At 41.2% G+C, this 28000-nt stretch overlaps 2 protein-coding genes and 2 long non-coding RNA genes across 4 annotated transcripts in view; 3 read left to right on the top strand and 1 right to left on the bottom strand.

Moving 5' to 3' along the window:
* The window catches only part of LOC148224504 (uncharacterized), a 203352-nt gene that overhangs the window by 60908 nt on the left and 114444 nt on the right, over positions 1 to 28000 (top strand). The gene's annotated exons all lie outside the window — the stretch shown is intronic.
* Positions 158 to 16566, top strand: LOC148224505 (uncharacterized). Its single transcript, XR_015802737.1, has 2 exons — positions 158 to 642; positions 13650 to 16566. It is a non-coding gene; the product is annotated as an uncharacterized LOC148224505 (long non-coding RNA).
* Positions 796 to 2773, top strand: KCNF1 (potassium voltage-gated channel modifier subfamily F member 1). The gene has a single exon (XM_014894981.2). The coding sequence runs from the start codon at positions 943 to 945 to the stop codon at positions 2404 to 2406; it is 1464 nt and encodes a 487-aa protein (XP_014750467.1). The 5' UTR covers positions 796 to 942; the 3' UTR covers positions 2407 to 2773.
* LOC148224506 (uncharacterized) lies at positions 15708 to 27723 on the bottom strand. The gene is made up of 3 exons (XR_015802738.1): positions 27231 to 27723; positions 17262 to 17452; positions 15708 to 16601 (listed from the first exon to the last, which is right to left on the bottom strand). It is a non-coding gene; the product is annotated as an uncharacterized LOC148224506 (long non-coding RNA).

Genomic DNA, 28000 nt, shown 5'->3' on the forward strand with positions numbered 1-28000 from the left:
TATTCCCAAAACACAGTATTGCTTCCTCTGGTTTCTGACTGGAGAAAATGTCCGTGTGTCTCTCTGCAGCTCTGGATTACTCTATACACTATCAAGCTTTGCATGTGATTAAAAAAAAATGTTTTAAAAACTCCTGAAAGTTCCTGACAGTATAGAAACACATCATTGTACCGCTGGGCAGGCATATAAAAATAGCTGAGAAGTGCTTTCTGTGCAGCTGGTGCTTTGCTGTGTTTCACCAGGAGAGGGTAGAGTTTGGAAAGGACTCCTGGCAGCCTGGGCTCCCTATTGTGCTGGGAAACAGCGAAGGGAAAACAAGCACAAGTTTCTCCTCTGCCTGTTTGCACCGACTGACTATGTGCGAGAGTAGCAGATGAACTCTGGAAGACCTTAAAGTAAACAGAAAACGGAAAGAGAAACAAAACTCAGGAGCAGCTTTCTAGGGAGCTCTGTGGAATCGAAGGGAGCAGCCGCGGCATTCCCGCGGGCTCACCCCGCCGACTGTGTCTGACAACTGTCACTCACTGCACCTTAATCAGAGCTCAGGATTTATTCCTCTGCCGAGACTTCCAAGCTGTGAATAGATCTCACTTTTAGAGACAGAATGGGACCTGAAAAGACTCTCGAGCACTGAACAGAGTGGTGAGTTTTATTAAATGGTTTCTTCTCTTTCCAGTCTGCTGGAGCTTTCTAACATCCTGCTTGCAGGCACAGCAGCCCGATGACTTGTCTTTTCCCTGCAGCTTGTTGCATTCCTCACCAGCCTTTCCCGACCGCAGGTTTCTATCAGTAACCTTTCCCACCAAGACTCCAGGTCAGTTTGGTGACATTTGTAACAGGGCTGGCTCAGTGCTGATTTGCTTTCATGACAGATTGAAACCACAAATCTGTGAAACCAAACAACGGGCTAAAAAATCAACCAAAATCCAACACAGTTATAAAATGGCAGGTGACTCTAGGTTCCCAGATGTGGACACCGATGGATCAGAAAACAGCGAAGAAATGGAGATTGTAGTCAATGTCGGTGGGGTAAGGCAGGTGTTTTATGGAGATAACCTGAATCAGTACCCAGAAACACGGCTGGCAGAGCTGGTCAATTGTTTATCGGGGGGATACGATAGCATATTCTCCCTCTGTGATGACTATGATCCTGGAAAAAGAGAGTTTTACTTTGACAGAGATCCAGATGCTTTCAAATGCATTATTGACGTGTACTACTTTGGGGAAATTCACATGAAGAAAGGAATATGCCCTATATGTTTCAAGAATGAAATGGAATTTTGGAAAGTGGATCTGAAATTTTTGGATGACTGCTGCAAAGCTCATCTAAGTGAAAAAAAGGAGGAACTGGAAGAAATAGCCCGAAGAGTGCAACTCATTCTGGATGACTTGGGAATAGATGCTTCAGAAAGTCGCTGGAAAAGGTGCCAAAAATGCATCTGGAAATTTCTGGAGAAGCCAGAATCATCCTATCCAGCTAGAGTGATTGCTGTACTGTCCTTTCTGTTTATTTTGATCTCCTCTGTTGTGATGTGTGTGGGGACCATCCCAGACTTGCAGGTGGTAGATGCAGAGGGGAACCGTATGGAGCACCCGACCCTGGAGAGCATCGAGACCGCCTGCATAGGCTGGTTTACCATGGAGTATGTGCTGAGGCTGATCTCCTCTCCCAACAAACTCCACTTTGCCCTTTCTTTCATGAACATTGTTGATGTGCTAGCAATACTTCCTTTCTATGTCAGCCTGACCCTGACCCACCTGGGAGCCAAGCTGATGGAGCTGAGCAATGTCCAGCAGGCTGTCCAGGCACTGCGCATCATGAGGATTGCAAGGATTTTCAAGCTTGCACGGCATTCCTCAGGGCTCCAGACCCTAACCTATGCCCTGAAACGCAGCTTTAAGGAGCTTGGGCTGCTCCTCATGTACTTAGCTGTTGGAATCTTTGTCTTTTCTGCCCTAGGTTATACAATGGAACAAAGTCACCCTGAAACTTTATTTAAAAGCATCCCTCAGTCATTTTGGTGGGCAATCATTACCATGACCACAGTTGGATATGGAGACATTTACCCTAAAACAACACTAGGAAAACTGAATGCTGCCATCAGTTTTCTTTGTGGAGTGATAGCCATTGCCCTCCCCATCCATCCCATCATTAACAACTTTGTCAGGTATTACAACAAACAGAGAGTTTTAGAAACAGCTGCCAAACATGAATTGGAGCTGATGGAACTAAACTCTGCTGAGGGGAAAGCCACAGGCTCCAGAAGTGAACTAGAGGATCCTTCAAGGGAAGGCAAAGAGGGTCCTTTTTATAGCAGCCGGATAAAAGTCTCCCACAGTGACACCTTTATTCATCTCCTGTCAGAAGAGAAACACTATAGGACCAGGCTTCAAAGCTGCAAATAAACTGTGAGCTGTTGTCAGCGCCAAGCTACAGATCGGGACAACCTGACAATCAGCTATGGAGGGGACGTGCAGATCTGTCAGAGTTGGGAGGGAGCACTGCTTTGCTTTTCCAACATGAGTATAAATTAACCCCATGGCTTCTCCATCAACAGTTGGTAAGATTTTACTGTTATTAACCCAAAATAAAACAGTAGGACTCCACTGCGATCAGACTGCTTATATTGAGTGTGTTCTGACAAAAAACATTTGTAACCATTTCAGAGACTCAAAAGTCCTTCCTGATCCATAAATGTTCAATGACCCGAATGTGCAACATTGCCACATCAGAACTTTGTACCTGTGACAATAAAGAGCAGCATCGCACAGATTGTGTCTTCCAGGCTCTCTTCAATGCCTTTGCAGCTAGGGGAACTGCCCCTTAAAAAAATTAAAACAGCTTCTCACTTGTATTAGATTCAGGCTTACAGCAAAATGTTACAAGCAGTTTGAGCCTAGAGATACTGAAAACATATGCTGTGTGCAGAATATTAGAGTGAATAAATGGCTTCGTTTTGCAAAATGTACTTTGGGGTCAACTTTTTGGATAGGTTTCTGTTCCTCTTTTCCAGAAAAAGTGTCATTTTCAATGAGACTTGAAACTGTATTTTGAGCAGAGATGCAGAACAGAATCAATGTATTTTAAGGAGCAAATTTAAAAATATTTGTTCTAGCTATTAATTACAGCATGGTTTATATATATAGGGATCTTTCAGGAAGGATTTATAATTAAGTAGCTTTTTAAAACTGTAAGTTAAATCATGGTTAGATCAATCTACTAAATCAAGGGAAGTTTATAAGGAAGTTAAGTTGAATAATTCTAAATAAGAAACTTTAACTCTTTGAAAGTAAGTGCCCAGAAAGTTTAACAAATTAGTATAGTCTCCAAATGATTTATGGTAAAAATATCTAGCTGAATAAACATATTATTAGGTTATTTTTTAAAATAACATATCCTTCCCCTATAATAACTGCAAACTTTGTAAATGTTAGTTATAGAAGTAGTAGGCACTAATCAGTATCTTCTTCAGTAATTAATATACTAATTAATCAACATCAGTGCATAGGTACTATCCTTTCCAAAAGCAAGTGGCATCTACATAAGTCCAAATTTGTCTGGTGTAAAAACTGTATGTGTAATAGGTCTGGTGTGTACCAGAGAAATCCATTGAAACTAGGAGTTATGTCAGCTTGGAGGGAGGGGAGCACTGTCACACAGATATATTTACAAAAACGAGAAGTAGGATCCCAGATGTTTTAAGGGCTAGAGTAGCTGTCTTTATTTGTTCCCTTTTGTGCTGTGCAGCCCCTTCCCAGGTGGAATGCAGCAACATGAGCCATGACCTATCCCTGGGCACCTCATGCCCAAGATCCCCCTGCAGGTCTTTGGGACTTTCTCCTGGGATGTGGGCAAGCAGTGAGCCTGTGGCACCCACCCCGCAGGAACAGTGACTGGAGGAGCTGAGGGATGGGCTCTGTGCTCTTTCCTGGCACCTCGTTTGTCCCTTTTCCCTGGCAGAGAGGCATGCAGGGTGGAGGAGTGCCCTGTCCTGCTGGGAGCAGGGAGCAGGGGTGCCATGTAGGGGCTGGGCAGGTGTGCAGTGAAGGGCAGCTACTCCTCAGGAACACCTGTACCTCTCCTAGCATGGAAATCAGCCCCTGCTTCCCTAGGTTGAAAGCCTTTCCCAGTATTACCCTCACACCTCAAATTGCTCATCTCCAGGGACACCTACTTGGTATCCCCATGCCCCAGCCCTGTGTCTGACCTAATGTCTTTTTTCCAACCTGTTACCATGTCCTTCCTTACATAGCTCCATCAAGTAAGATAATTCAAACAATGCCTAAACATTTCTGTACTCAAATCCTTCCACCCGCATTTGTCCTAAATTCTCTCCTGCCTAAGACAAAGAGCCACTATAAGTATCTGCTCAGCCTAAGCACCCCTCCACCCCCATCCTGCTCTCCACATCCCAGCTCTTAGCCTCTAGAACTGCTTTCTCACTCTGTCTCATCTGCTGAGACCTGTTCCTTGCTTGCCAGCAGCCTCAGCTCCTCTTCCTGGCTGCCTGGCCAGCACCATAGCTGACTCTCATCTAAGGGACAGGCTCCTGTCCCTAGCACTGCTTAAGGCTTCCAGGTTACAATATGGGCTTCAAACCAGCAAAAATTCACTTAGCTGGGATGCTGAGGGTGGGAGAGGAGGAAAACTAATAAAGCTGTGTGAGTCCAACCTTATCTACCAGCAGGAATATTAAATGCTCCTGACTTCGCTTGTGACATGCAAAGGGTAGCTGAGAGTGAATTAAGTCAGCAAAAGCATTTTCCTGAATGAGGAAAGCATTGTGTTAATGCTAAGTAATACGGTTTAGCACTGCAAGTGCTAAATCCTCACTGCCGTGCTTTGTGATTTATTTAACCTGACATTAAATAAAAAATAAGCCTCTTTTATCAGAAATAAGTTTATGGGCTAATTTCTCCAGTGAGTTTTGCCTTTGAGCACTGGGCTCTGCCCATGCTCTGACAGCGTAGAAGGAATTTTAAGACAACCTTGGTGCTGCTCTAGCCCAGACAGGTCTCAGTGTGTCTTGCTGCACTAGGGACCTTATTTGTTGGATTTGTTGCTATAAGTCATGTGTTCTTAAAAGGCTGTGTGTGGGCAGGATGGATTCCTGCCTATTTGCCTTGCTCATGGTGTGGAAACTCTGCAGGAGCAGGGGGAGATACGGGCAGTGGTGTAAGGATAGGGCAGGCTGGCAGCACATGGTGAGATTGGAGAGAAGCAGGTAATCCTGATGGTGCAAAACAAGAGGCTTTCTGGGTCTCTAGGGGGACACCTCTTGCAGATTAGGAAACTGTCATAAACCACTGGCTTTGAAATTAGGGCTGGACAGAAGGCTCTGCTCCTTAAAGAATGGAGAGACCTAGGGGTTATTTGTTTTCTATTGTTTTAATAGTCTACACAACCCAGCAGAGCTGATTTTCCTTTATTACAAGGCAGTGTAAGAAAATAAAAGGATTTTAAACTCTCGAAGTCTTGGGAGTGGGAGGGGAGGGTTAGAGCAGCCCTTTCTCAGAGAGTAAGCAGCACAATCCAAAGGCTCTGGCATCCCCAGTCCTTGACACAGGACTTTCTCAAGTCCAAAACTGGGACAAGCTCTGAAGTCTTTCCAAAGGGGAAACTGCCCCATGCTTGTGGCAGGTTTCATTTCTGTGCTCTGAATGAAGTGGGGACATGCTACACCACTCAACCCAGCAGTGCTTTTCCCATATCCAGTTCTTCCCAATCACTTTGTGGGCACTCTGGCTGAGCCTATGCAATTAAATTAATGAATGAAAGGCATTCCAAGTGAGAGCATCTCCAGACACATATGGGAAATTCTGCAGTACAGCTGTCTCTCCTAGGAGACCCCTGTCCTTAGTATTTAATGCCCTTCACCTGGGAACCAGGACTCAGATAGCCAGAATGCATACAAGTGCAGAAAACCTGAATAAGCCACTTGGATCTCTCCTTACTCTTGCTGCACAAGAACTCTACTTTGGACTCACAGGTGTATGAAGGAAAGGGGTCACTGTTTACGAAGGAAATTGGGAGTCTGGGGAAGAAATGTAGTACTCTTCTATGGAAAGCCCATTGACCAGAATTATGGAGAACAAAACAGAGCTACTGTAATTTTAGCTGATATCCCTTCTCATACGGAAGTTCCTCAGTTCACCATGCAAGCAATCTCAGAGCACAGTGAGCAGATCAAACTATCCTCTGGAGAAGTTATCCTGTGAGACATCTGCCCTAGCAGCCAGCCCCAGCTACTTCTAGAAAACTTTGAATCTTTAAAACAGCCTGTAATATACAGAGGTAAAACTTGAAGTGAAAAACTTTTTGTTCCTGAATAACATCAATCACAACTGTAAATTCAGGATTTATCCAAGTTTGACATCAAATAGCTGCCAGCAGAATCTGATTCAATAGTCTTAATTTAATAACACACCCAATGGTAGATCAGTGATGATTTCTAAACTGTAGGTAAAATGAAGCCTGTTTCTGGCTTCCTGGACACCATAAACAGGAGAACTTAATAGACTGGAAATTGCTTCTAGAAGTGTGGGAGATGGCTGGAATAATTAGTGACACACAGCATTATTCTTACGGAAGAGATAGGTGTTTAACACATCAGCCCACACCACGCTCTGGCTGGCATGTCACAGCCACCTTCACTTTGGAGACAGGCTCAGGGTCAGGCAGAAACAGCCATCAGCAGCTGGGGTTTTATTGCTGGACTGACACGTATCTGTTATTTGAAGAGACTTTAAAAAAACAACAAAATGATGGGAAGTAGTAGAACAGCACTGTTTTCTGCTGTCATGCATGTGGGAGAGCCTCTCGGTCCTGCAGGTGTGGCAGTGCCACACAAGGTTAATTGGAATGGCCTCTCTGGTGTGTGCATGGGTCGAGGGGAATGTGAACATGTGGAGGCAGAGCCAGATCCTGTCAAAGAGAAGGAGGGCTGAGGACCAGGCAGCATCTGTCCCTCGCTGAGCTAAGGGCACTCATCACTTTTTGCAGGTAAAGCTGACGGTAATGCTGTTCCAGTAACCCTTTGGGCAGATTTCTTTTTGCCTAAAATACTATTTGAATGTAGCTGATAAAAATGCTAAAGAGGAGAATCCAAGACTATTTTCAGTCTCAAGTATTCTCTATATATGGATTTTTCAAATAACTACCCAAAATGCTCACTTGAGACTGGATAAAAGAGTTACAAACAGGTGTTTGTTGAAACAGAACATTCAAATATACATTAAAAAATAGAGATTAAGGAATAGAAATTAACAAATAACTATACTAGAAGACACAAATCCAGTGAGATTAACTCAGTTGGTTAGAGCAGGGTATTATTAATGCCAAGGTTGTGCGTTTGATCCCCACATGGCCCTTTTACTTAATAGTTGGTGTTGATGATCCTTGTGGGTCTCTTGCAACTCAGAATATTCTGTGATTCTGTGAAAAAACCCATAACCCTCTTCCAGCCACATCTGCATTGCTAGATATGCTCAAACAAATAGTGCAGAGTCCCCTGTGAATTATGCTAGGCAGAATTCCTTCCTCCCTCCTCCTTTTCAATGCAGCCCTCGGTCCTTATATCCACCAAAAAACCTCACAATACCTTACTTGCACAGGTAGAACAGATACTGGGCACATGCACAGGATAATGCACCTATTGCCCACCCTGGTTTCTGAGGAACTGGCTCACTCTCTACTCAACTAGGTTACCTAGACTGTCCATTTGGGAATATCAGTGTTTCCTTCCACACCAACTTTCACAAGACCTTTCCCTTGGAGGCAGAGGGTCCTCAATGATGTGGGTAATAAGTTCTGCACTGCCTGGTGTAAGCCAAACTTCACTGGGACTTGCAGGAACATAACACGAGTGTGAAAGCCAGCTCAGGACAATATATCTTAAATACACTTGCTTCAGCTGTAGATATCTCACTAAGACCAAAATTGGTTTCTCTTCCTGCAATGAACTATATTAGGCTTGAATTCAGTGGGAGCTTTCCCTGCCTTAGGAATTTTATAGGGAATGATGGAGCCAAGTGAGTCAAGCTAATGTAGAAGGCAAGCTTGTGTAAATTGCTAAGAGGAAAATAAAAATGATGAAAAGGTCTGAGAGCTCCAGGAGAAGCTGTGCCATTTAATTGTTTCTTTTCTTGTTGCTTTCATATGTAGGTGAGAAAGCTGACAGTGTTTTAAAGTTGCTTTTTGTCTTCCCATGTAAAGGTAACCCTGAATATCTTTTTAACATGTGGACAGTCAAGTACTGCTAAATCATCCTTGTCAGTTAAAGATATATAACGGAAGCAGAAAGGAAGAAAGGAGTCCAATTAGGCAAATTTATGTAAAAATAAAACGTCAAAATGGAAATAAAGACTGAATGCTATGCTGTATATCCCTACAAAAACCCTCTTACTTTCAGTGCATCAGTTTACTGATTTCATTGATAATGATGCACACAAATGCTGACCCCAGTGCTTTGGGGCTTAAGTACGACATGTTCTGATTCCCCATTGTATAAGGAAGTAACCTGTACACTCCACAACAGTGAAATGCATTAAAAATGGAAATTGTCTATATTCATTAGAGTCTGTGCTAGAGCTCACAGGTTCTGTGTTAGGGCTCTCAAAGCCACAGAAACTCAGGCAGACAGTCACTGCATGAAGGCAGCAAATTGCTGGGCACTGCAAAGGGAAGATTTAGTAAACTTTCTGCCAGCCTCAGACTGTTTTACTGTGCAAAGAAACCAACTGCAGCTTCAATTACTATAAGAGCAGGGAAATTCTTTATCAGTACGATGCACTCCACTGATCCCAGACAATGTTTCCACTGCATTACTGTTATCAGCTTTACAAAGTCAATGTTTTCCAGGCTTACTAGCATAGTAAATTATGGCTATTTTACACAACATCCAGAATATGAAGTAGTTGTAGCCAGGTATAGGTCTCTGTTGATTTTTTCTTATTATTACTTTTGCAACAAAAATGATACATCACAAATATTCTTCTCCCTACTCACGTAAATGATGTATTCATTGTCTTATTGATTTTAACTACTTATATCCCTCAACTTGTCTATTGTCAGCCAGTAAAGAATTAACCCTTCTGACTTAGTCTGTACCAGATTAACCACCATGAAATGCTACATGTCATTTTGGTTTCTTCCTGTGTTCCATCAAGATTATTCCATAATCAGACAGCTCTTCTCACTGGCATGTTTTTATTTTCATTCACTTTCATTTTTCATACCTTAATTTCAGACTATTACAGTTCAATGTTTTGTTTCAGAAAATGGAAATGATTCATCTGTCTTGATGCTCACACCATTTGTCAAATGACTCCCATGGTCCCACTAAGTGCAGCTCTCTGAATGGTGCCAGTTCAGTGGGGCAGGCTTAGAACATGCCCAGGAGAGAAAATAAACTGGCTTGAAACTTCATATGGACATGTTGTCCCCTCATCCCCCAACCCCTGCCTCAGAAGAAAACTCTCCTTTATACATAGAACACTCAGAAGATCGAGGCCCATAGGCAGCAGCCCTGTCTGACTGCCCAGGCCCAGCTGAACATTTTTGCACAGGTTTAAATTCCCCTCTCTTTGAGGGGACTGAAACACTGAAGCATTTGGCTGGAGACATTGCTCTAAACGTGCACTTACGTGCTTTGCTGATCAGAATGTGCTCATGTTAAACCTTACATGGCAAAAAAATGGATGTTTCTGAACTGCATCCAAGCAGGCACCAGCAATTTTCTGCTCACGGCCCCCAGTCAGGCATCAGCACAATGGGACCTTGATTGGTCCTTACAGGGGCTGCTGCAATACAAATGAGAATTACTTTCTGCTCATGAATAACAGATAAAGTGTCATCTTACTGCTTGAGAAGTGAAATATCTAGAAGACAGCCTGACCTTTGCCTGCCCCTTACTTACTCACTTTGTAGAAATATTACTAATTACAAGTCTGTCTTCGTACAATAAAAAAAACACAAAAAAACCCTAATTCCATCACTGTTTAGGGGTCAAAACTCAAGCAGAGAGGAGATAAAACCTGCATCCTCCCCATGGCTTTTGCTTGGCAATGGCCACTGGCCAGCTGGACACTGCTTGCTTGTTTGCAAAGGAACAAATCACACCCTTGTCTGCCAGCAGGTCCTTCTATTTCTACTCGTTGTCACAGTAATAAATCAATTGTTGCTGCAAAACACAGCTCCTCTCCAACTCGTGGGGAATCTGCAAACTCTCTGCATCCCAAATGTCAACCAATTGCTGGCTGGGCTTTCAGGCTGGAGTGGTTATTGTTTGCCAGTTCCTTATTTACATTGGAACAGTAAATTCCATTCGCAAAAGCCTTTACCATTTGGACTCGTTTGCCTTAGAAACAAATTAATTGCTGCCGTACAACATCATCCCTGCTGTGACTCACATAGGGCACATTTGTACTGCCTTGGCTGGAGGAATGAACCTCAGCTGCCAGCTGGACTTCATCCTTGCACACTGGAGCTGTTTTGTCCTCCTCATGCTGGGGATCTCACTGTCACAGCTGTTCACATGACACCTGGGCCTCTCAAAGATGCATTAAAGTGCATATCTCCCATATCTGATGCACAAAGTGACTGCACAATGTTTCTGAGTTGTAAGAGAGGTGCAAAGATGCTATAAAGATCTTCAGTGAGCATCTGGGGGCTGACTGGGGAGAGTGCATACAGGCTTGGCTCAGAGCAGAGCTTGGCTCAGTCACCCAAGAGTGGTCAGGAGAGGCATCCAAGGCTCTCATCTTCACTTTTCTGACTGCCCTCTAAGCACTGGTTGGCAGTGAGCAGGTGGCAAGGGATGATTGTGTCTGATACTCTCTCAAAAGAGGTCTGTCCCTTCCTACTCCCCATACAGAAAATACTATTGCCCAAAATTCCACAAGGCTCAAGTACAAGAGATATTATAGGAGGTAAGTAGAGCAGCCTTGAAGACAACATTTTTCTCTCAGCTAAACCTTAGGTATGCCAAATTTTTTTTTGAGGGGAGCACTTTTTTAATCCCAGGGTTGTAGACAGCCCCAGGGTGATAATGTTCGGGTCCACGACCGAGACTGGCAGGTGTCAGTGCATTAACAGTGACACTTGGCTTTGCTGCCTAAGCTGTCATTTGATAACCTGTGCCACCCTGAAAAGCTCGTGGCTCTCTGTTGTCAGGATTTTCAGAGGAAAAACAAAAAGCCTTGTTCAATGTGACTAAAGAAGTTGCAACCACTTTACCAGTAATTAAACTGGCTGTTTGCTGAAATCCCCACATTGCTTTGAGACGCTTGATAGGTCACGAGATGTTCTGTGACATCCACCAAGGGAAATAAAGTGAGATAACTGGATTCCTCTACATTTCTTACTGTTCCAGGGTAAATGAGATAATAGTGATGACATAGATGTGGGGGAGAGGGAGGTAATTTGCTCCCTTCTGGGCTGAGCTTTCTCATCCAAATTTGTACATTTTGTAGACTGAAAAAATTAATTTTGAGCAGCAAGGCAAAAATATTATGGTGCAGTCCAACACTGCTGATTCTTGGGAACCCTACAATTAGAAGTGGAGTACAACAAACTAATCTGAAATTCCAGATTTCAACCTACTTCACTGCTACATCAATTCAAGACACAGGATGCAACAAAAACCAAAGGATCCTCTGTGCATTGGTCCTGTGGTGAGAAGAAGCCACTTCCAGCTGCAGGGGGAAGGCAAGGATCTTGGCAGTGGGCTGCAGGAATGGAAATGTGCCTTACAGTGAGGTTTTACCCAAGGACCCTCATCTGCAACCCAGCGCTGCAGCTTCTCTTCTGCACAGGGAATGTGTGGAGCATTCCCTTGTGCTGCACTATCACTGTGTGAGAAAATGCTTTGTACAAAAAAAAGAGAATTCTTCCTACTGAACAGTCAGTGAGGGAGGGTGATGGACATTTGGGATATATGTCTGTAGGCATTGCTTCATTCATAAACAGAGACTGAATCGAAAACAGCTTTTCTCATCATCAATTAGATTCCACTGCTTTCTCTCCTATTCAGAGTGTATCATTGCTACAATGTAATGAGAAACAATGATTACTCCAGTGGAAGATCACCAGAGTTGAATTGATGACTCATCTGCCTCATTCTGATCAAGTGACAAAAGACACACACCATCACATTAAGCCATGTCCTCTGGCACTCAGGGGATCTTCCAACACCTTAGTATTGAATGACTCAAAAAACTTTCATGGTAGAGGCTGCAGGAATTAAAGGCTGCAATATGAAAGATCTACCTTAAATAACAAAAAAAAAAGATAATTTTTGCTTTGTTTTGGTAATTTCCTAGCTTGTCCAAGAAAATGTTTAGAGATGGCTTGGTCAAGTACCAGCATAGCACCAACATTCCAGGTAGCTGAGGGCTTGTTAATGTAACAAACAAAAGCATAAAGTGCTAAGTGTAGCATACTCTAAGGAGATGCACAATATCATAGCAAGGAATTATGTTACCACGGAAGGAATTAATTTTGGATGTGCAGATTTTTGCCGCCTGGACTCTTGGCTACATAATATTTCAAAGGATGTGACTACTGAGAAGTCAGTCACTCAAATATTAGTGCACCTGAGATGGTGAGGGTGTCCCTCCTGGCCTGACACGAAATGATTCATATTTCCCATAAGTGCTATTCTGCCCCAGGAAGGTGAAGAGCATCTCATGGGGTATGAAACTCCTAAACATCCTCAAATGATTCAAGCTGAAACACTGTCAGTGGGTTTTGGCAGAGCAGAACTTTCAGATGCCCAATGCACTGGAATTTGTTTCCAGCTGAGACCACAGTATCACTTAGGTTGGAAGAAACCTTCTGAAATTCCCCAGTTCAATCCCTCTGCTCAAGAACAGCCACTTTAAGCAGGAGAGTGTCCAGGAGAGCATCCAGACAGGGTGAGCTGTCTGAGACATCTGCAAGGGATGGCAAATACACTCTAGGGAATACATGAACCTCTCTGAAGTGCCTTCAAGATGCCAAGAAAGGTGCTTCACAGCACTTGAACTGACAATAGATGTCTGTGTTTGGGCAAATGAATCCCCAGCCCTTGTGTCTGCTTGAACATGGTTCCTGGAACTTCTGGGAGCTGCTGGGCTCCATCAGCTTTGAGTTGATCTCAACTGACTCCAAAGGGATCTGAGAGTACCCAGGGTCTTAATGCTGACCTGAACCTTCATTTCTGCTGTCTGCTGTCTGCTTCCTGAGTTTGTAATCATATGGTAAGGTACAGAGCACTTTGCTGAGGAAAAGCAAAGAGAATGGTCTTGTTTTACATAAAAAAACCCATGCAGCTAAAAAATTTTCTACAAAAGAAAGAAGCATAGAATGAGTTTCTTCCTTGCTGCTTGGTTAGAAAAAAAAAATATCTATCAGATATGAATAAAGGTACCCTAATTATATGGTATTAAGGATGGTCCCACAGTCTGTGACACAAGCATGATGGGATGACTTTCAGGCTTCCCTGTTAGATCAGCGGGTGCCTGGGTCTGGCTGCTGGGCCCCTACCTGTAAATCATAGAATCATTCAGGTTGGAAAAGACCTTTGAGTTCAACTATACACTCAGCATTACCAAATCCTGTCCTCAAATCATCAAGCTAAATTACCCAACATCTGTTTCTGATCTCACAGATCAAAAGAGGACTTGTGCCAGTTGTGTCAGTAGAAAATGAGACAAAAATCAGCAGTGGGCCATGTGTTCTGGCAATGGATCAGAAACAGCCATGGGAGCAGGATGGTGACTGCTATCCAAAATGCAAGAGACACTCCAGCAACTCCTGCAGCCTTGACTCCCGCAGTCTAAAACCCTGACAGAGCAACCACACAGCTGAGTCTGGACAGCTCTTCTTTCTGTTCTCCCACCCTGAAAAGCCTTCCTGTCCAAGTCCCTGATCCCTCCTGTAAATGGAGACAGCATTATAAACTGTGCTGTCATCTCCTATTCTGGAAATGTAAATTCAAGAGTCTCTCAACAATGGCTGGGAACAGTGTGGTTAATGTGCTCCAGCTGATGAGGCTAGATCAAGCCAATTAACTTTCTTCTTGGCCGGCAAGGAGATTTACCTTCCAGGTTTTAATATTGATCACGGAATGTTAGAGTGGCATTTTCATAAACCATGTCAGTACCAAATTTTGCTCTGCTACAATACTTAAAGATTGCTTCTAACTCCATGAATTTCATAGCATTTTAACAGAAGAGTTGTTTTGCCTAGCTTTCTCTAGACAGCTTCTCATGCATATTCAATTTGAACAAACAAAACTTTGTGTCATAACTCCGATGTTTTTGTCCTGGGATTTCAAAAGGAGTGAAGATCACTTGGGATAGCTGATGACCATGGTCAGTATTCTTACTACAGACTAAATAACTAAATCATGTGATTTCACATCCAAAGTCATCTGAATAAAAATAAAAGGCTAACCACCCACACAACTCAATTAACAAACTATCAAGATGCACTCTCATGTTTATTATTTCAATAAATCTGTGATTTAAATTCAGTGGCAAAATATTTGCAAACATTTACTCAATTACTGCATGCTCATTTTTTATCATAAGATGAATCAGATGAAGCTCAAGTAGTGGTGCAGCTCCATGATGGTTAGTGCCACGCATAAGTTTAGCACCATGTTCTTTAGTCCACGCTCTGGCCCTGCATAGAAATGGTGTGACATCATCTCCTGTTTATTAGAGATGGAGTGACAGACACAGATTTCACTACTGTCAACATAACATTAACACTTGGTAGTAGTCGTGTTGTGAACTTTTCCCTCCATCAGACTGCTGGTATGGTGATACACTGGAGAAGACATATTGTCATTGATGTGCTACTGGGAAGAACAGAAACATCAAAGCTTGTCCTGGGGTACAATGCAAAAATGTGTATTGTATCACCATCTGTTGAAATGTGGGAGGGGTGGTGATCCTTATCTCTGTGGGAGATATCCTCTGCTGATGTGCCATCTGATAAAATCAGGGGATGATCATCGTTATCTTTTCACAACCCATCCTTCCTCCAGAAGATACCTTCTGTTAATGGGCCATTCAGTCCTATTGTGTGACTGATCAGATTACATCATCCCATTGGGAGATGCCCCAGCCAGGGGCAGGAGCCAAGCCTTTCCTACCTAGATAAAAAACTGGGGTTTGGGATGCGAAGGCAGACCTTTCCACTGGATCCCAGAGGAAAGTCGGACCTTTTCCACATCATCGCTGGATCTTCGGAGGAAAACTGCACCTTCTACAGGAGCACTGCTTCAACTGAATGACATCTGTCATCCAGGAGGATGCAGCCACCATTTAATGGGACTGCTACCAACACCCTGACTGACAGAGTGTCAGGTTGTATCCTGACTCTGTCGGTGGTTTTGCTTTTGTATTATTGCATGTATTTTATTTTTTCTCTTTTTTCCTATTAAATTGTATTACTGACTTGAAGTCTCTCACTGGTTTTGCTTTCAAACCAATACAAAGCTGCACTGCAGTGGCTGGAGAACAAAATGAGTCTGATTCATCAGCCTGAAAAATCCCATCTGAAACAAACGTCTTGAAAAGCCAACACAGTTGCACCTTTTCAGCTAAGAACAATGAGAAAAATCGGTGTGCATGAGAGAGAGAGCATTTGCCACTTGTCCAGTCTTGATGGCAACATGAAAGGACGCACTGCTAGTTAGCAGAGGAGAATAGGTGGGAGTAGCACAGGATTTAGAAGGGCAATAGAGAGCAGAATAATGAAAAGCAGTACAGAGAAAGACACTACAGAATGGAGAGGCAAAAGGAAGGAGGTGAAAGACCTTTCAGATTTTTTATTCCATTCTGTCTTCTCAAAAAGCTCCATTTTCCAATTTCTTTTGAGTGACTTTAATTCAATATGATGGAAATCCTTTTAGTACTTTTAGCACTGCCAGTCATTTGCTAACATCAACAAAATGAGCGTGAGTAGTGATGGTGCATAAGTGTATGTGTGTATGTTTGTATATACACATATATATGTATGAATACAGTAAGTCTTGCAGGATTGATGAAAAATACTTGAAAGTACTTTCAGAAAAGTTTGCGACAGTTGTAACGGGAGGATTTTTTAATAATTAAATTTACCATTTGGTATATCTATAACTAGCATATATTTAGATGTTTCTCCTTTGAATTTATGTCCAAAATATTTTTTCTATGACTAGTTACTTTCTGTATGGTGCTGAAAATTTTTATTGGCAGAGTGTCACCCATTTACCAGCTATTGACAACTACGAAGCTGTGAAGCCAACTCCTTAATGAGCTTCAATCTATTCCTATATCCCTATTTACCCATTAACCTCAGAATGAAATTGCCATTCTGTTATTTCTTCTACAACTTGCACAGACCTGACTCACTTAATTGGAAAAAAATCCAGGACAGAAAGATGTTACATGTTCATGAAAATTTATGGCTATATATTCTGTCTCTTTAATTTCCAGCTGGTAATTCTTGTTAGTGAGTCCTACAGAAAAAGTCTCAATGAAACTGAAAATAATAAGTGCAATTAAATAAATCCACTGTATTATTCTCCTTGATATACTGGTCTTCTGTGGTTACTTCTGATGGGTACCTGCAAGAAAACCAAGGAGATTGCAGTAAGGTTGTGGCTTATCAATTAAAATAATATTTTTGTACAGGACATGATGAAAAAGCATTCTTCCATTCTAACATACTTCCTAATAGTTCAGGAACTTAAACACATGGTTTAATTGCTACCAAGTAATCCAAGGTCAGGGATGGCATTATAAATCACTACAGTGAATGCCTCTTCTTTAAAACCTCTGTGAGATAACAACTGACTTCTGGTTTCAGATCTTAAAATTAAGCAAATGAGAAAAGAGTTAATTGTTTTTAAAGATTTGTGAAATAAACGTAGAGGAACATCTGTGCATTTATTTAATTGGTTATAAAAATATCTGTCAATGCTAAGTGCTCTGAAGTTATGGATGTAATGTTAAGTGGTAGATAAAAGCATTATTGCTTTCCCTTGAAGAAAAGTGGATACTAAGGGATGGCATGCCTGGATTTTCAAAAATGAGTGTTGAAAGGGCTTTGGTTTCTGACTGTCCTGGTGATGGAAGGGGGATCCAAGCTCTCCACTCCCTGCCCTGAGATGCTGGTGCCTAATGCTGTTGCCTGAACATGCAGGTGGTAGGTGGCTGCACAAACTGCTATAAAAATCTTTTATCTCCCCTCCCTAAGCAAAATCACATGCCCAGCAGACTCTTACCCAAATCCATCCTGCTGACTGGCAGCAGGAGAGCTCTGCTCTATCCAGGAGATTAGTCCCCCATTCAGCTCTTGTTCCTAAAGCATTGACACAAACTACCTTTCAGGCTGGACTTCAGGGATGCTTCAGTTTTCCCAATGTGTACTTGCTCTTGGGCAATTCCAGCAAAGCTAAACATTAAACTGAATTGCCTAGGGGAGAAGAAAGGAGGAAAAATGTCCTAAGAAGCTGACCTTATAATTTAGTCTTCTGTGAAAAAAATAAAAATGACTGTCAGGAATGAACTTTCTTCACTTTAGACACAGTCAAAAATTAAAAGGCACCTTTTCCTGCAAGGAGAGAGCCCCTAGTGTGACACAGGGTCACTTTCAGCTGTGTGGAATTATGGAGTTTTGCTTAAAACTGTCAAGGAAAAGCCCTGGAGAAAGAGATGTGTGACGAACATGCCTTGCTTCTAAATAAGCAGAAATATTTCTTTATGCCTTCATGGTAGTTTACTTTTCTCTGATGTTTCAATCCTACTTGGTACAGAATTTACAGCTCCACAGCCAAAGATGTGAGGATGCTAATGGCTGGAATGAGACTTGAGTATTTTGCTTATGCCAGCCCAGCTCTTCAACTTCCATATCATTGCCCACTTCTTCAATCCCATTTACCCCATTTTGAAGGAGACAAAGCTGTTCAAGGTCTTTATGACCAGCAGACCTGTACTCCAGTGTAGAGACATTCCTCTCAGTTTGGTATCATCTGCAATTCCTCCTTCAGTAGTGATGGTAAAGTAGAGCTCAGAAATAATTTTTCAGGTGTTGATTAGAAATAAAGACAGAGAAGGCACTGTCGTTTCCATGCAGCTTGCCATCCTGAGTTGAAAAGAGACCTCTTTTGCAGGTCATCCTGGAAGTAGCTTGAAACATTCCTATCTCTCATGTGTCTTTATGTCCTATGCTGAGAATCCTCAGCTGCTGTTACACTGAGACACAGAGATGCTCACCCTCCCACTGAGGGCCTTTATTGACTTGTTAGAGACAGGAAGCAATTTAAAAGCCTTTTCTCATTTACCTATTGACTTTCACATCACTCCTTTAAAGGATTATTGGATCTTGAGATAGTGACTAATGATATTATCACTAGTCATTAATCCTGAAAAGCGTCTGCCATCCCTGGAGTTTGGCACAGAAGATGAAAAGAAGACACTGTAGGAGAAATGACTGTAATGTCTTTAGTGAAATTCCAAGAGGACAGCTCTTATAAGCAATGCTTCTTATGGAGTGATAATAGATTTTGCTTTCTTAAAAGTGGCAGCTTCTTGCTCAATGAACAGCAAGAGAAAGAATTGGTATAAAAACATTCAAGTGACAAATACAAGTTCAAGATCTCCTTTCCGCAATTATTTCTGCAGTATTTCTGGCCTGGTAACTAAAGTCATTGACAAACTTGGAAAAGTCTAATGAAGGCCACCAAGTTGGTCAGGGCTGGAGGATTTGTCCTGTGAGCAGAGCTGGAGGGAGCTGGGCTTGTTTAGTCTGGGTAAAGGACAGCTTCAGGAGGGTCTCACAGCAGCCTGGCTCTGCCTACCTGGAGGGTTATCAAGGAGCTCCTCACCATAATCCATAGTAGGAGAATAAGAGGCAGGAGTCATAAATTGAAAGAATAGATTCCAGCTGGATATAGGACAGTCAGGAAACCAGACTGCTTGGAGAGCTTCTTCTGCCTTGGAGAGTTCAAGACTCACATGGGTAAAGCTCTGAGCAGCCTGGCCTGAACTCACAGATGACCCTGCTTGCAGCCAAAGGCTGGACAGAGGGTAGCTGAAGTGTATCCCAAAGCAGTGGATTCTGCCATCCTGCTTCCCTTTTCATAGCAGTTTTCCAGGACTTCTAAAGAATGTTCAGAGTCTAAACACAAATAAGATGATCTCCACTGCTCTAACTACATCTGTCCTTTCAATGAAACCAGCTGATTGGCCAGTCCATGTTCATCTATCCTGGTGATAAGAACCTAGAGACCACCATAAAACCACCTGGGAGAAAGCCGAGTCGTGCTGCATACTGTACCAGACTAAATCCTCTGACAGGCCTGTCATCCAGCAGAAAGATAGGCTTCTACATTTAGTGGTGCAACGCCCTGGAAAATGAGTAATGACTACAAATAATTCCTTCAAATGAGATGAAAATCCCTCACAAGTCTGTCCAATCTCTGCTTCCAAAGTGCTCCCATTCATATTAATCTATTCTGAAGATCACATTACTCCTTCACTGCAAGCGCCTCCATTCACACAGGCACTCATCCAGAATTATGCTGAGAACATATTGCAGAAGTGCAGCATTTCAGAGCTAGAAAACATGTGCTAACCAGACAGACATTTCCAAGTAGAGAACACATGCATGAAGTTTTTACTGCTCCATACACGGCAGAAAAAGATATGTTCTCCACAGGGCTACATCCCCAATCCTTTTGCAACCACATCTATGGGGTGAAAATCTTCAGGCCATCAGAAAAATTGGTGCTTCCTCTGCATACAGCAAGAGCATATCACTGTCAGTAAGTAATGCAGGTTGTTAAGAAAAAGAGAATATTTATTTTAGCACAAATATGGTTATGAAAGTTTTTAAAATAGCACAGTAATGAGCTTTAGCTCACTATGTATATTACATTTTCATGTTCGTTATGAAAATTAATGTCAGCTTAAATACATGCATACATTTAAAATATAGAGAAATTTTTGCAACTGAAAAGTATGTTGAAAAGAAATTTAAAGATAAAATGTTCTGTTATAAATCCACAGAAGTCCTATCTGAATCACTGACTCAAATCAATGAGGCAGAGAAGAATAGAAGCCAGAAGAATCTTGACAATAAGAAGTTTGACCTCGTTTTCCTTTGGAACTGGGAAGCCACCTAGTAAAATTTTATACCAGTATGGTGATCCAGTATATTTTCAAAGGCAGAGTGGCTTATACAAATAAAGAAATGGCTATCCATAGAGTAATGTACTATTAGTGGCATTCCTGCTGGAAGACTTTGCTTTATCAAATTGATTGATACAGATTTCATAAGTGCTCAAAAAACATAAATGTTCTTGGGATTCTCTAGCTGCTGTCTCTCTCATTCTTCTAGTTCATGGACATGCAGAGAAAAAATTTCATTCCTAAAAGCAAAAGGAAATTATTTTATTCAAACTATTGCATTCAAACTACCAGAGCAAAAACTAAAACCTAAATGGAAAAAGATCAGGAGAGATTCCATTTTTAGGATGGAATGATCTTTTCGTGACTGAACAATTTAATACATATGACTTGCAATTTCTGTGCCTGGCTCTGCCGTCTTTTTAAATGCCATTAAACCTCAGTGTCAAAATATCTATTAAGAAAGAGGCTTTTATTGAGGAAAAGATAATAAAAATCAAGTACATTAATAAGCTGTATGAAAAGCCTCACTCCAGAAATAATGAAGTTCATAGAATGAGTTTTGCCATTTACATTCACATCCTAAAGCAACCAAGCTCTTCAGTACACCTGGATCTGACCAAGAGGGATTTACCAGACATGGAACTCATCAGTCAGAACTTAATAAAATTTTGTATACACCTAGCTTGTGATATTAGGTCATCTATAAATAGAACAACAGAGTTTCAAATTACATTTCTTCTTCCTTCATAAACATTGAATGTCTAGGAAACAGGACACCGGATTTTGTGTTCCTTTAAGTCCTCAGAAATCCCTAATGAATCCCACACTGCCCATGTGTACAAAGGATCATTTTGAAATAACGATTGGGGATGGGATTTTGTGTATGGTAGGAATATTCACTAAACAGTAGAGCTGAAGTAATAGGTAATAAATAACCTCATGGATCTACAGTCACTCCAGAACCTGCTGGAAACTGTTGCTCCTGAACTGCTCAAGCTTCCCAACCCATCTCCTCAATGCCTACAACTTACATGTGAGCATCTGGACTAACATCATGGCAATATGAAAATGGTATTATCTGTGTCAATGAGCATCCACTCATGGCTCTGGATATTGATTTCTGCTATCATTTTGGAACATAATTTTATTTCAGTTATTGGATTTTGGAAAAGAATTAAGGAGTTAAGTATCTGGTGTTTGAAATAATCATTTGAGATGAAAAACAGGAACAACAAAAAGCTACCCATAATATTCATATTTATTTTAAAGCAGTTTACTTGGTTACATAAAAATAGAATAAATACATTCTTAGACTTTTTATGTCTCATGTTCAATAAGTGGTTTTCATTTGCTATAAAATTACTGATCTCTTGCTCAAATGAGAGACATTTTGAATGCAATGAATTCTAAAATTAGCAAATTTAGGAAAAATAGAGACATTCTTGGAATATAATTTACCACAAAATCAAAGCATTAAGGTAGCTGAAGCAATGCACTGTAACAACCTGCTCAAACAATAACGTCTTAAAAAAGCAATGAAACATTAAAATGGAAGACAACAAAACTAATTATTTTTGTGCTTCATTCTGCTAAATTCCATGAAACAAATCAGCACTCCATTTAAAATCTACATCTACTGGGAATTAATAAAATAACTTATTAATAATTAATGAGAAGTATTTTCACAATCTCAGGATAAAATTGCATCTTTGCATCAATTAGTACAATTTTCTTATATTTTTCTAAATAGTCTTTTTTTCCACACCAATAATATTTCAGAAATATTATCTTGCTTGTTTATGAGTGAAATACTATTCAAGACTGGATGCTGAACTTGCTGAAGCATTAATTGATAAAACTTATTATTTTAGGGGTTTGTGCAGTAAGAGATGTCTTTTATTTCCATTCAGATAACTCCACTAGAAACTATTAAATGAACTATTTGCTGAAATGGTTGAAATTGCGAGGACCTCAAGCAACCTCAGGCCAGTAGAATATTTGCATTCTTTTCATCTGCTTTCAGAGCCAAACTCAATTCCTAAGATCCTGAGATCATTCCCATCTCTTCTAGTGACCCATTTTTCATGCAATTCTCAGTCCCTGCCAGCCATAGGTCAGGTCTTTTCTCACTCAGAGCTAGTGTTACAGATTACTTGGTGCTTAGTAGGTACATCACCTGTCTCAGCTACACACTTTGTGCCTCTTCATTAACTTGCTAAATGAGAAATAGTGGCATCTATCCTGGAAGTAAACAAAAATATTTAGCGATGCATTTAAAGAGGTTTTAAATTGCAAGTTAAACTAAAAGGCAAAATTACACAAGAGACAATGAAATAAAATCCTTCCAAAATTGCATCATTCAAAGTGCCTATAGGGTTGACAAAGATTTTCCCAAGCTCTCAGGAAACAGGCAGCCCAGTAAAGGAGAAAGTAAGACCAAGCCTCTCATGAGGAAGGCTCACCCATTTCTAATAACAGGAATAAACCAAATTTGAGAGGCACTATGGGTGCTTACCCAGACTTTGCTCTTTTACAACATTTATGGATACACCTGTCTTTTCATTAAACTTCCCAGTTCAAAGGTACAACATTGCTCTTTACATATCTACCTCTAATTTTACCTTTGAATTTATTTATAATTTGTATCATTATATTTAAAAACCAATTCTGTTTCTCCAGTGCCATACAAAAGAAGAGAGCAAATCAACATTTCCAGAGTCAAATGATCCTTTATTGGGGAGCTATTGACCTTTTTCCACCTTCTCTATCTGAGGTTTCTTTATTGCTGCTCTGTCTCAAGAATCCCACCATTTCTCCACAAAATTGTATTTCTAACCTCATTCTACAATTGGAACCAAACCGTTTTTCCCTGCAGAATAGGAGTTAAATGCTTGCAGTAAGAGAAGATCAGCTTTTCACAAAAAGCTTCCACACAAACATGAACTAGCTGGTGAAGATATATAAACCACTGGGAACACTGTAAAAGTTTTATTCCATTTAGATAACTAGTTTCATTTTTTTCTGTATGCAAGTTTAATTCCACCCTTATTAAAATGGCTATTTTTTCTATTCTCTCACTTAATGAATGGAGATAATCTGGCACAAATTTCACATTAGATTGCAGCAATATCCATCTTGAAGGCTGTGCCCAGCCTGCAGCTGCTTAGCTGAGTGCTGGCAGGCTGATTCTTGGTTCTCTGCACATGGCATTCTCCAAGTTGTTGCTGATTTGGGTGGCTGATGGCCAGTGGAGGTTGTTGCCAGGCTACTGGGCTGTGGCCACCATTGTTGACCAGTGTGAACTTGTTGTTGCCCCCTCTGTGTTGTACATGAGCATGAAAAGAAGAACAACTAAACCAGCCCAGAGTAGATCCCAGAGTCTGACTGCAAAGCATCACCAAGCCTACAGTGGCCTGACATTATTCTAGCCACCAGAGCTATTTAAATACAAGCAGGTGACTGCTTTGCTCCTGCCCAAAGCTGTGATCCACCAATGGTACAATTGTTCCTGCTGGTATTTTGGCAGATGTGGCAGATCTGCTCCTGGCACAGGGCAGTTGTCCATGTGCGAGCCTCTGGCTGCACACCAAGCAGATGCAAGATGTGAAAGGGATGGAAAAATGAGTGATGCTGCCTATTGAAATAACTGCAGGTCAGTACAATTAGTGCAGGCTCATTACACATGGCAATGCAATGATTTTCAGGCAGTGGTAGCAGGTTTATGGGCCGTGCTTCACAGCCACACAGGGCACCATGTCACGGTAGCTCTGGGAGCAGTGGAACCAGAAAGAGACCCAAAGAAATGGGTTATCTACATCATCAGTTTGCAAGGACAGATGCTGTAAAGCAGATATAACTTTAGAGCTCTCTTGTGTTCATTTCCTCCAGATTACAGTGACACATAAAGATAAGGTTTGGTTTCAAGGGAGCTGTGTGTGGCTGGACCTGTACCAGCTGCTGATGTGCTTACTTAAGAGTAATGTGGTCTAGATTCATTTCTCGTAGACTCATTTCCCATTGCTGTTTTACATGCATACCAGTGGAGTCCTGTGCAGAATCGCCAAGAAAGGACACTGAGACTACCAAAACCAGAGTGCAAAAGGTGCAAAGAAAGCAGTTCTTTGCCTGTGTTGTCCCCAAACAAAAAGCCAGTGCCGGTTAATTGGCATTTGACAAACAAACAAAACATACAAGACTATTTGCAAAACAATTAATTCTGAGCCTTCTTTCTGGAAGAGGTATGGATTTCTCACTGCCTATATAGAGCAGGAGTTACTTTTACTCCTTGGTTTCACACATCAAGCAAATTTGTGTCAAGGAGGTGATGGTAGAAGGAGTAGGACAAGTCAAAATAATCACCTAGTTCCCTGCTCTAGAAATCAAGGCTGGGTGTCTTCAGTGAGGTGTGCAGAATGGTGCTCTTTCACTGGGTCAGACTGGAAGAGTAAGTTGTCCAGGATGACATTTAGCTCACACATCCTCAGGAGTGTGGATTTACACAAGGACTGTCAGATTTTAGCTTTGAGAGCCAGTGGTGATTTGGCTACAAATATATCCTTGGCTGGGAGAGCTGTGCAAGGCAATGGAAACAGGTCAAGTGATAACATCAAGAGAAATTCTCTCTTGGCTTGTCTCCTGTACTTCTCTGTTCAGAATCACAGCGTGCTTAACTGGATCTTTCCAGCCCAGAGCAACAAACCAAATTTATAATGTTCTTAATTGCTTTTTCTTTTCTTCTTCCCCAGCTGGCAGATGGACCTGTACCATATCAGCAGTGCTCTGTGTTGTGCTTTCAAAAATGATAATAGAACCAACAAAATTATTTTATTTTCTGCTCTGTGCACACTGCAGAGAAATTTCATTAAGCAGCACTTGGTCTTTATTTTTTTTTTTCTTTTCAGCTCTTGCTGAGATCAAAAATTATTTCTTCTGTGTTTTGTTTGCTTTTATTATATAGTGTTCCAAACATTCTCTTCTAATTCTCACAAAGGATGCTTTTTGGAAACAAGCCAAGCTTGCTGAATCTTTGTTAGGGATGTTTTGAGACAGAAACCAGGAAATCAGGCTTGTATAATCTATGGACACATAAGGATGAAAGATGATTCCTATCACATGCATCAACCAAGAAACTCATCTGGGGCTGGATATAGTGAAGATTTTAGTTACAAATGCCTGCCTTTACAGGTAATCTAAAGATTCAGCACAAAGCAGAGACACCCTCAAATGTAACCTCACATTCAGTAATACAATTCACAATTATAACATTCACAGAATCAGCACAAGTCTTTTCTGCCTTCTCACTATTTTACTGGGATGCAGAGAAGCATTTCACATTTTTATTTGTGCCTAACATATGGAATGAACCTGTCATGATTTTGGGGTGTATATATATATACTTCTATCTGTCTATCTATCTATCTATCTATCTATCTATCTATCTATCTACCTATCTACACACACACACACATGATTGTACTGTCCCTCAGAAATGGATGTTGACCAAGAAATATGAGGTACATTCAACTTGAAGTTTAAAAACTTTCATTTAAGAGGTGGTTCAGAGGATCTGCTAAGTATTGAAGAAAAAGAGGGGTGATATTGACTTCAAGAAATTTTGGATTTTGGCATGAGTTATTTTGAGCTGACTCTACTAGTCCTCCTCTAGAGAAGCCAGGCTGAATAGTCCCTTCTAATAATAAAGTTCATTAGCCTTTAATTATTATTTAATGTTTTATATAAAAATAACAGATGTTTTCCTCGGGTAATTTCAGTACTGCATAGCTGTATCCTTAAACTTAATGCTGTAGAAGGAAAAATTCATCTTCCCCTTTATAACCCTTACAGTTTAAGGCTGCATGTGGAAAAGCAATGCACAAATATTTGAAAAGTTTGGTTTCTCCTTGTAGATGAAGACTCAAAATAATACTATTTTTTTCACTAGGATGACTTTGATTGTAGCATTTTCTTTTCCACTGAGCAGTCTGTTGAGAAAGCAGCTACATCAGACAGCACAGAGTGCTTTGCTGCACCACAAACAAGGCTGTGAGAGAGCAAGAAATTAGTTCAACTACCGTTTGTGCCAAACAACATTAATTTAAATACGCTTTCAGCATGGGAAAAAAAAACAAACAACCGACTGCCTGGAACAATTTCAATCTTTGAGCAATACAACTGGTTATGGCAGTGCTCATGGAGCTGTGGTTGAGTCAGCTAAGAGAACCTAGGGCTGTGGTTTTCAGTGTTTCCCAAGGAAGAGCAGGGTGTTACCTCCAACCAGGGGGTGAAACTGCAATGAAGCATCCATGGGGACCTCAGTGGATCAGGAAATAAGCCCCAGGGGGAGATTCTGCCTCTCAAAGACAGCTTGAAATCACCAGCCTGTCTTCAGGGCCATCAGCTTTTTACAAGTTGTGGGTTAGTGAATTGTGAATGCAGACTTCTGCTTACTACACAGAGTTTATATTGTTAATGCCAATGCTTTGATGTAGCTCCATTCTCAATCAGGCAAACATCAAGTGTGTCTATGATCAGATGAGCCAGAGTTCAATTTGAACCATGAGACATGGAAGCATCAGATTCAAAGCTCATGCACAGATCTCCTACTAAGTAATGTCAGGTTATTTCACAGGGGAGTGAGTTTTGTTTTTAAACATTAACCACCTCCTTGCCTAAAATATGTATTTCTTTATCTGCATTCTTCTTACATTATTTGTGGGCACCAATCAATCTCTTTGTAAGTGATTTTTCCTAAACTCAAGTAAATATAGACAGAAATTACCCTGTGGAATCACAGAATCACACATGGAATCACACGTTCTTGCTTCTCTCCTGAGCAGTGCTTCAGCCTATTGGTTTAACTTCCATGCAAAGACAGAGAGGATACAGCAAAAAAAAAAACAACAAAAAACCCCCACAAACAAAAAAACCCAAAATGAACAAACCCAAAAAACCAACCAACCAACCAACCAACCAACCAAAACAAACAACCCCAAAAAACCCCCACCTAATAAAAAATATTTTATTATTCTGTTTCTTGTTTCTGGTGCTGTTTTCCTGCTTACCTTAGTTGGGAACAAGGGTGAGAGGATTGAGAGAATTAGAGAGCAGCTGTAGGGGTCTGCAGTTGCTCAGGGACTGTGACCCTGCAGGCTGGACTAGCAGGGTGTCCTGGGTCCTCATTGCCACTTTGCACAACCTGGCAAGGGCTGCACTCTGTAGCAGCTTTTTTAGTCCCCCTGGTACATCTGGAGCTCACAGACTTCTCCTCCTTATGCAGGAGTGAGGAGAAACTCAGGTTACTTTGAGCTCACATATTTTCATGCACTTTTTCAATTCACAGGTCCGGTCCCAAACAGGTCAGATAGAGAAGAAGGTTTTTGTCAGACCAAATTTTTTATCAGCAGAAGAATCTGGGAACGACTCCGTTCACTGCCAAGTTTGGAAGCATCTCAGGGACAGAGCATTAGTTAGCAATGGATATTGCAGCACTGTAGTAGACCTAGAATTCCTCAGGAATGGGATCAGAGAGCAGGGATTTCTATAAAAAGAGGAAAATTAAGCAATCTAGTGAGTCTCACAAAATTATAGCATATAACTGTCAAATGCAAATCTTGCAGTTGAAGAAAATATTAAGGAAACATATTTTGTGTGTACTGATCCTAGCACTGTCATTTCATCACTGAAATATATCTTGCACAGTTTTCTTGGCATCTTGTCTTAGGTTTATCTCGAATCCCATTATTCTTGTGCTAATAAAGTTAAGTGTTTTCCACTCTACTACAGAACAGTAAACATGGACTTAAATCGACCTGTCTCTGCCAGTTAACTATTT

Source organism: Sturnus vulgaris, chromosome 3, assembly GCF_052056855.1.
Source record: "Sturnus vulgaris isolate bStuVul1 chromosome 3, bStuVul1.hap1, whole genome shotgun sequence".
NCBI lineage: Eukaryota > Metazoa > Chordata > Aves > Passeriformes > Sturnidae > Sturnus > Sturnus vulgaris.

Excerpts from the sequence above, each read along its gene's own strand:
- KCNF1 (XM_014894981.2), top strand. The coding sequence starts at position 943 with ATGGCAGGTGACTCTAGGTTCCCAGATGTGGACACCGATGGATCAGAA.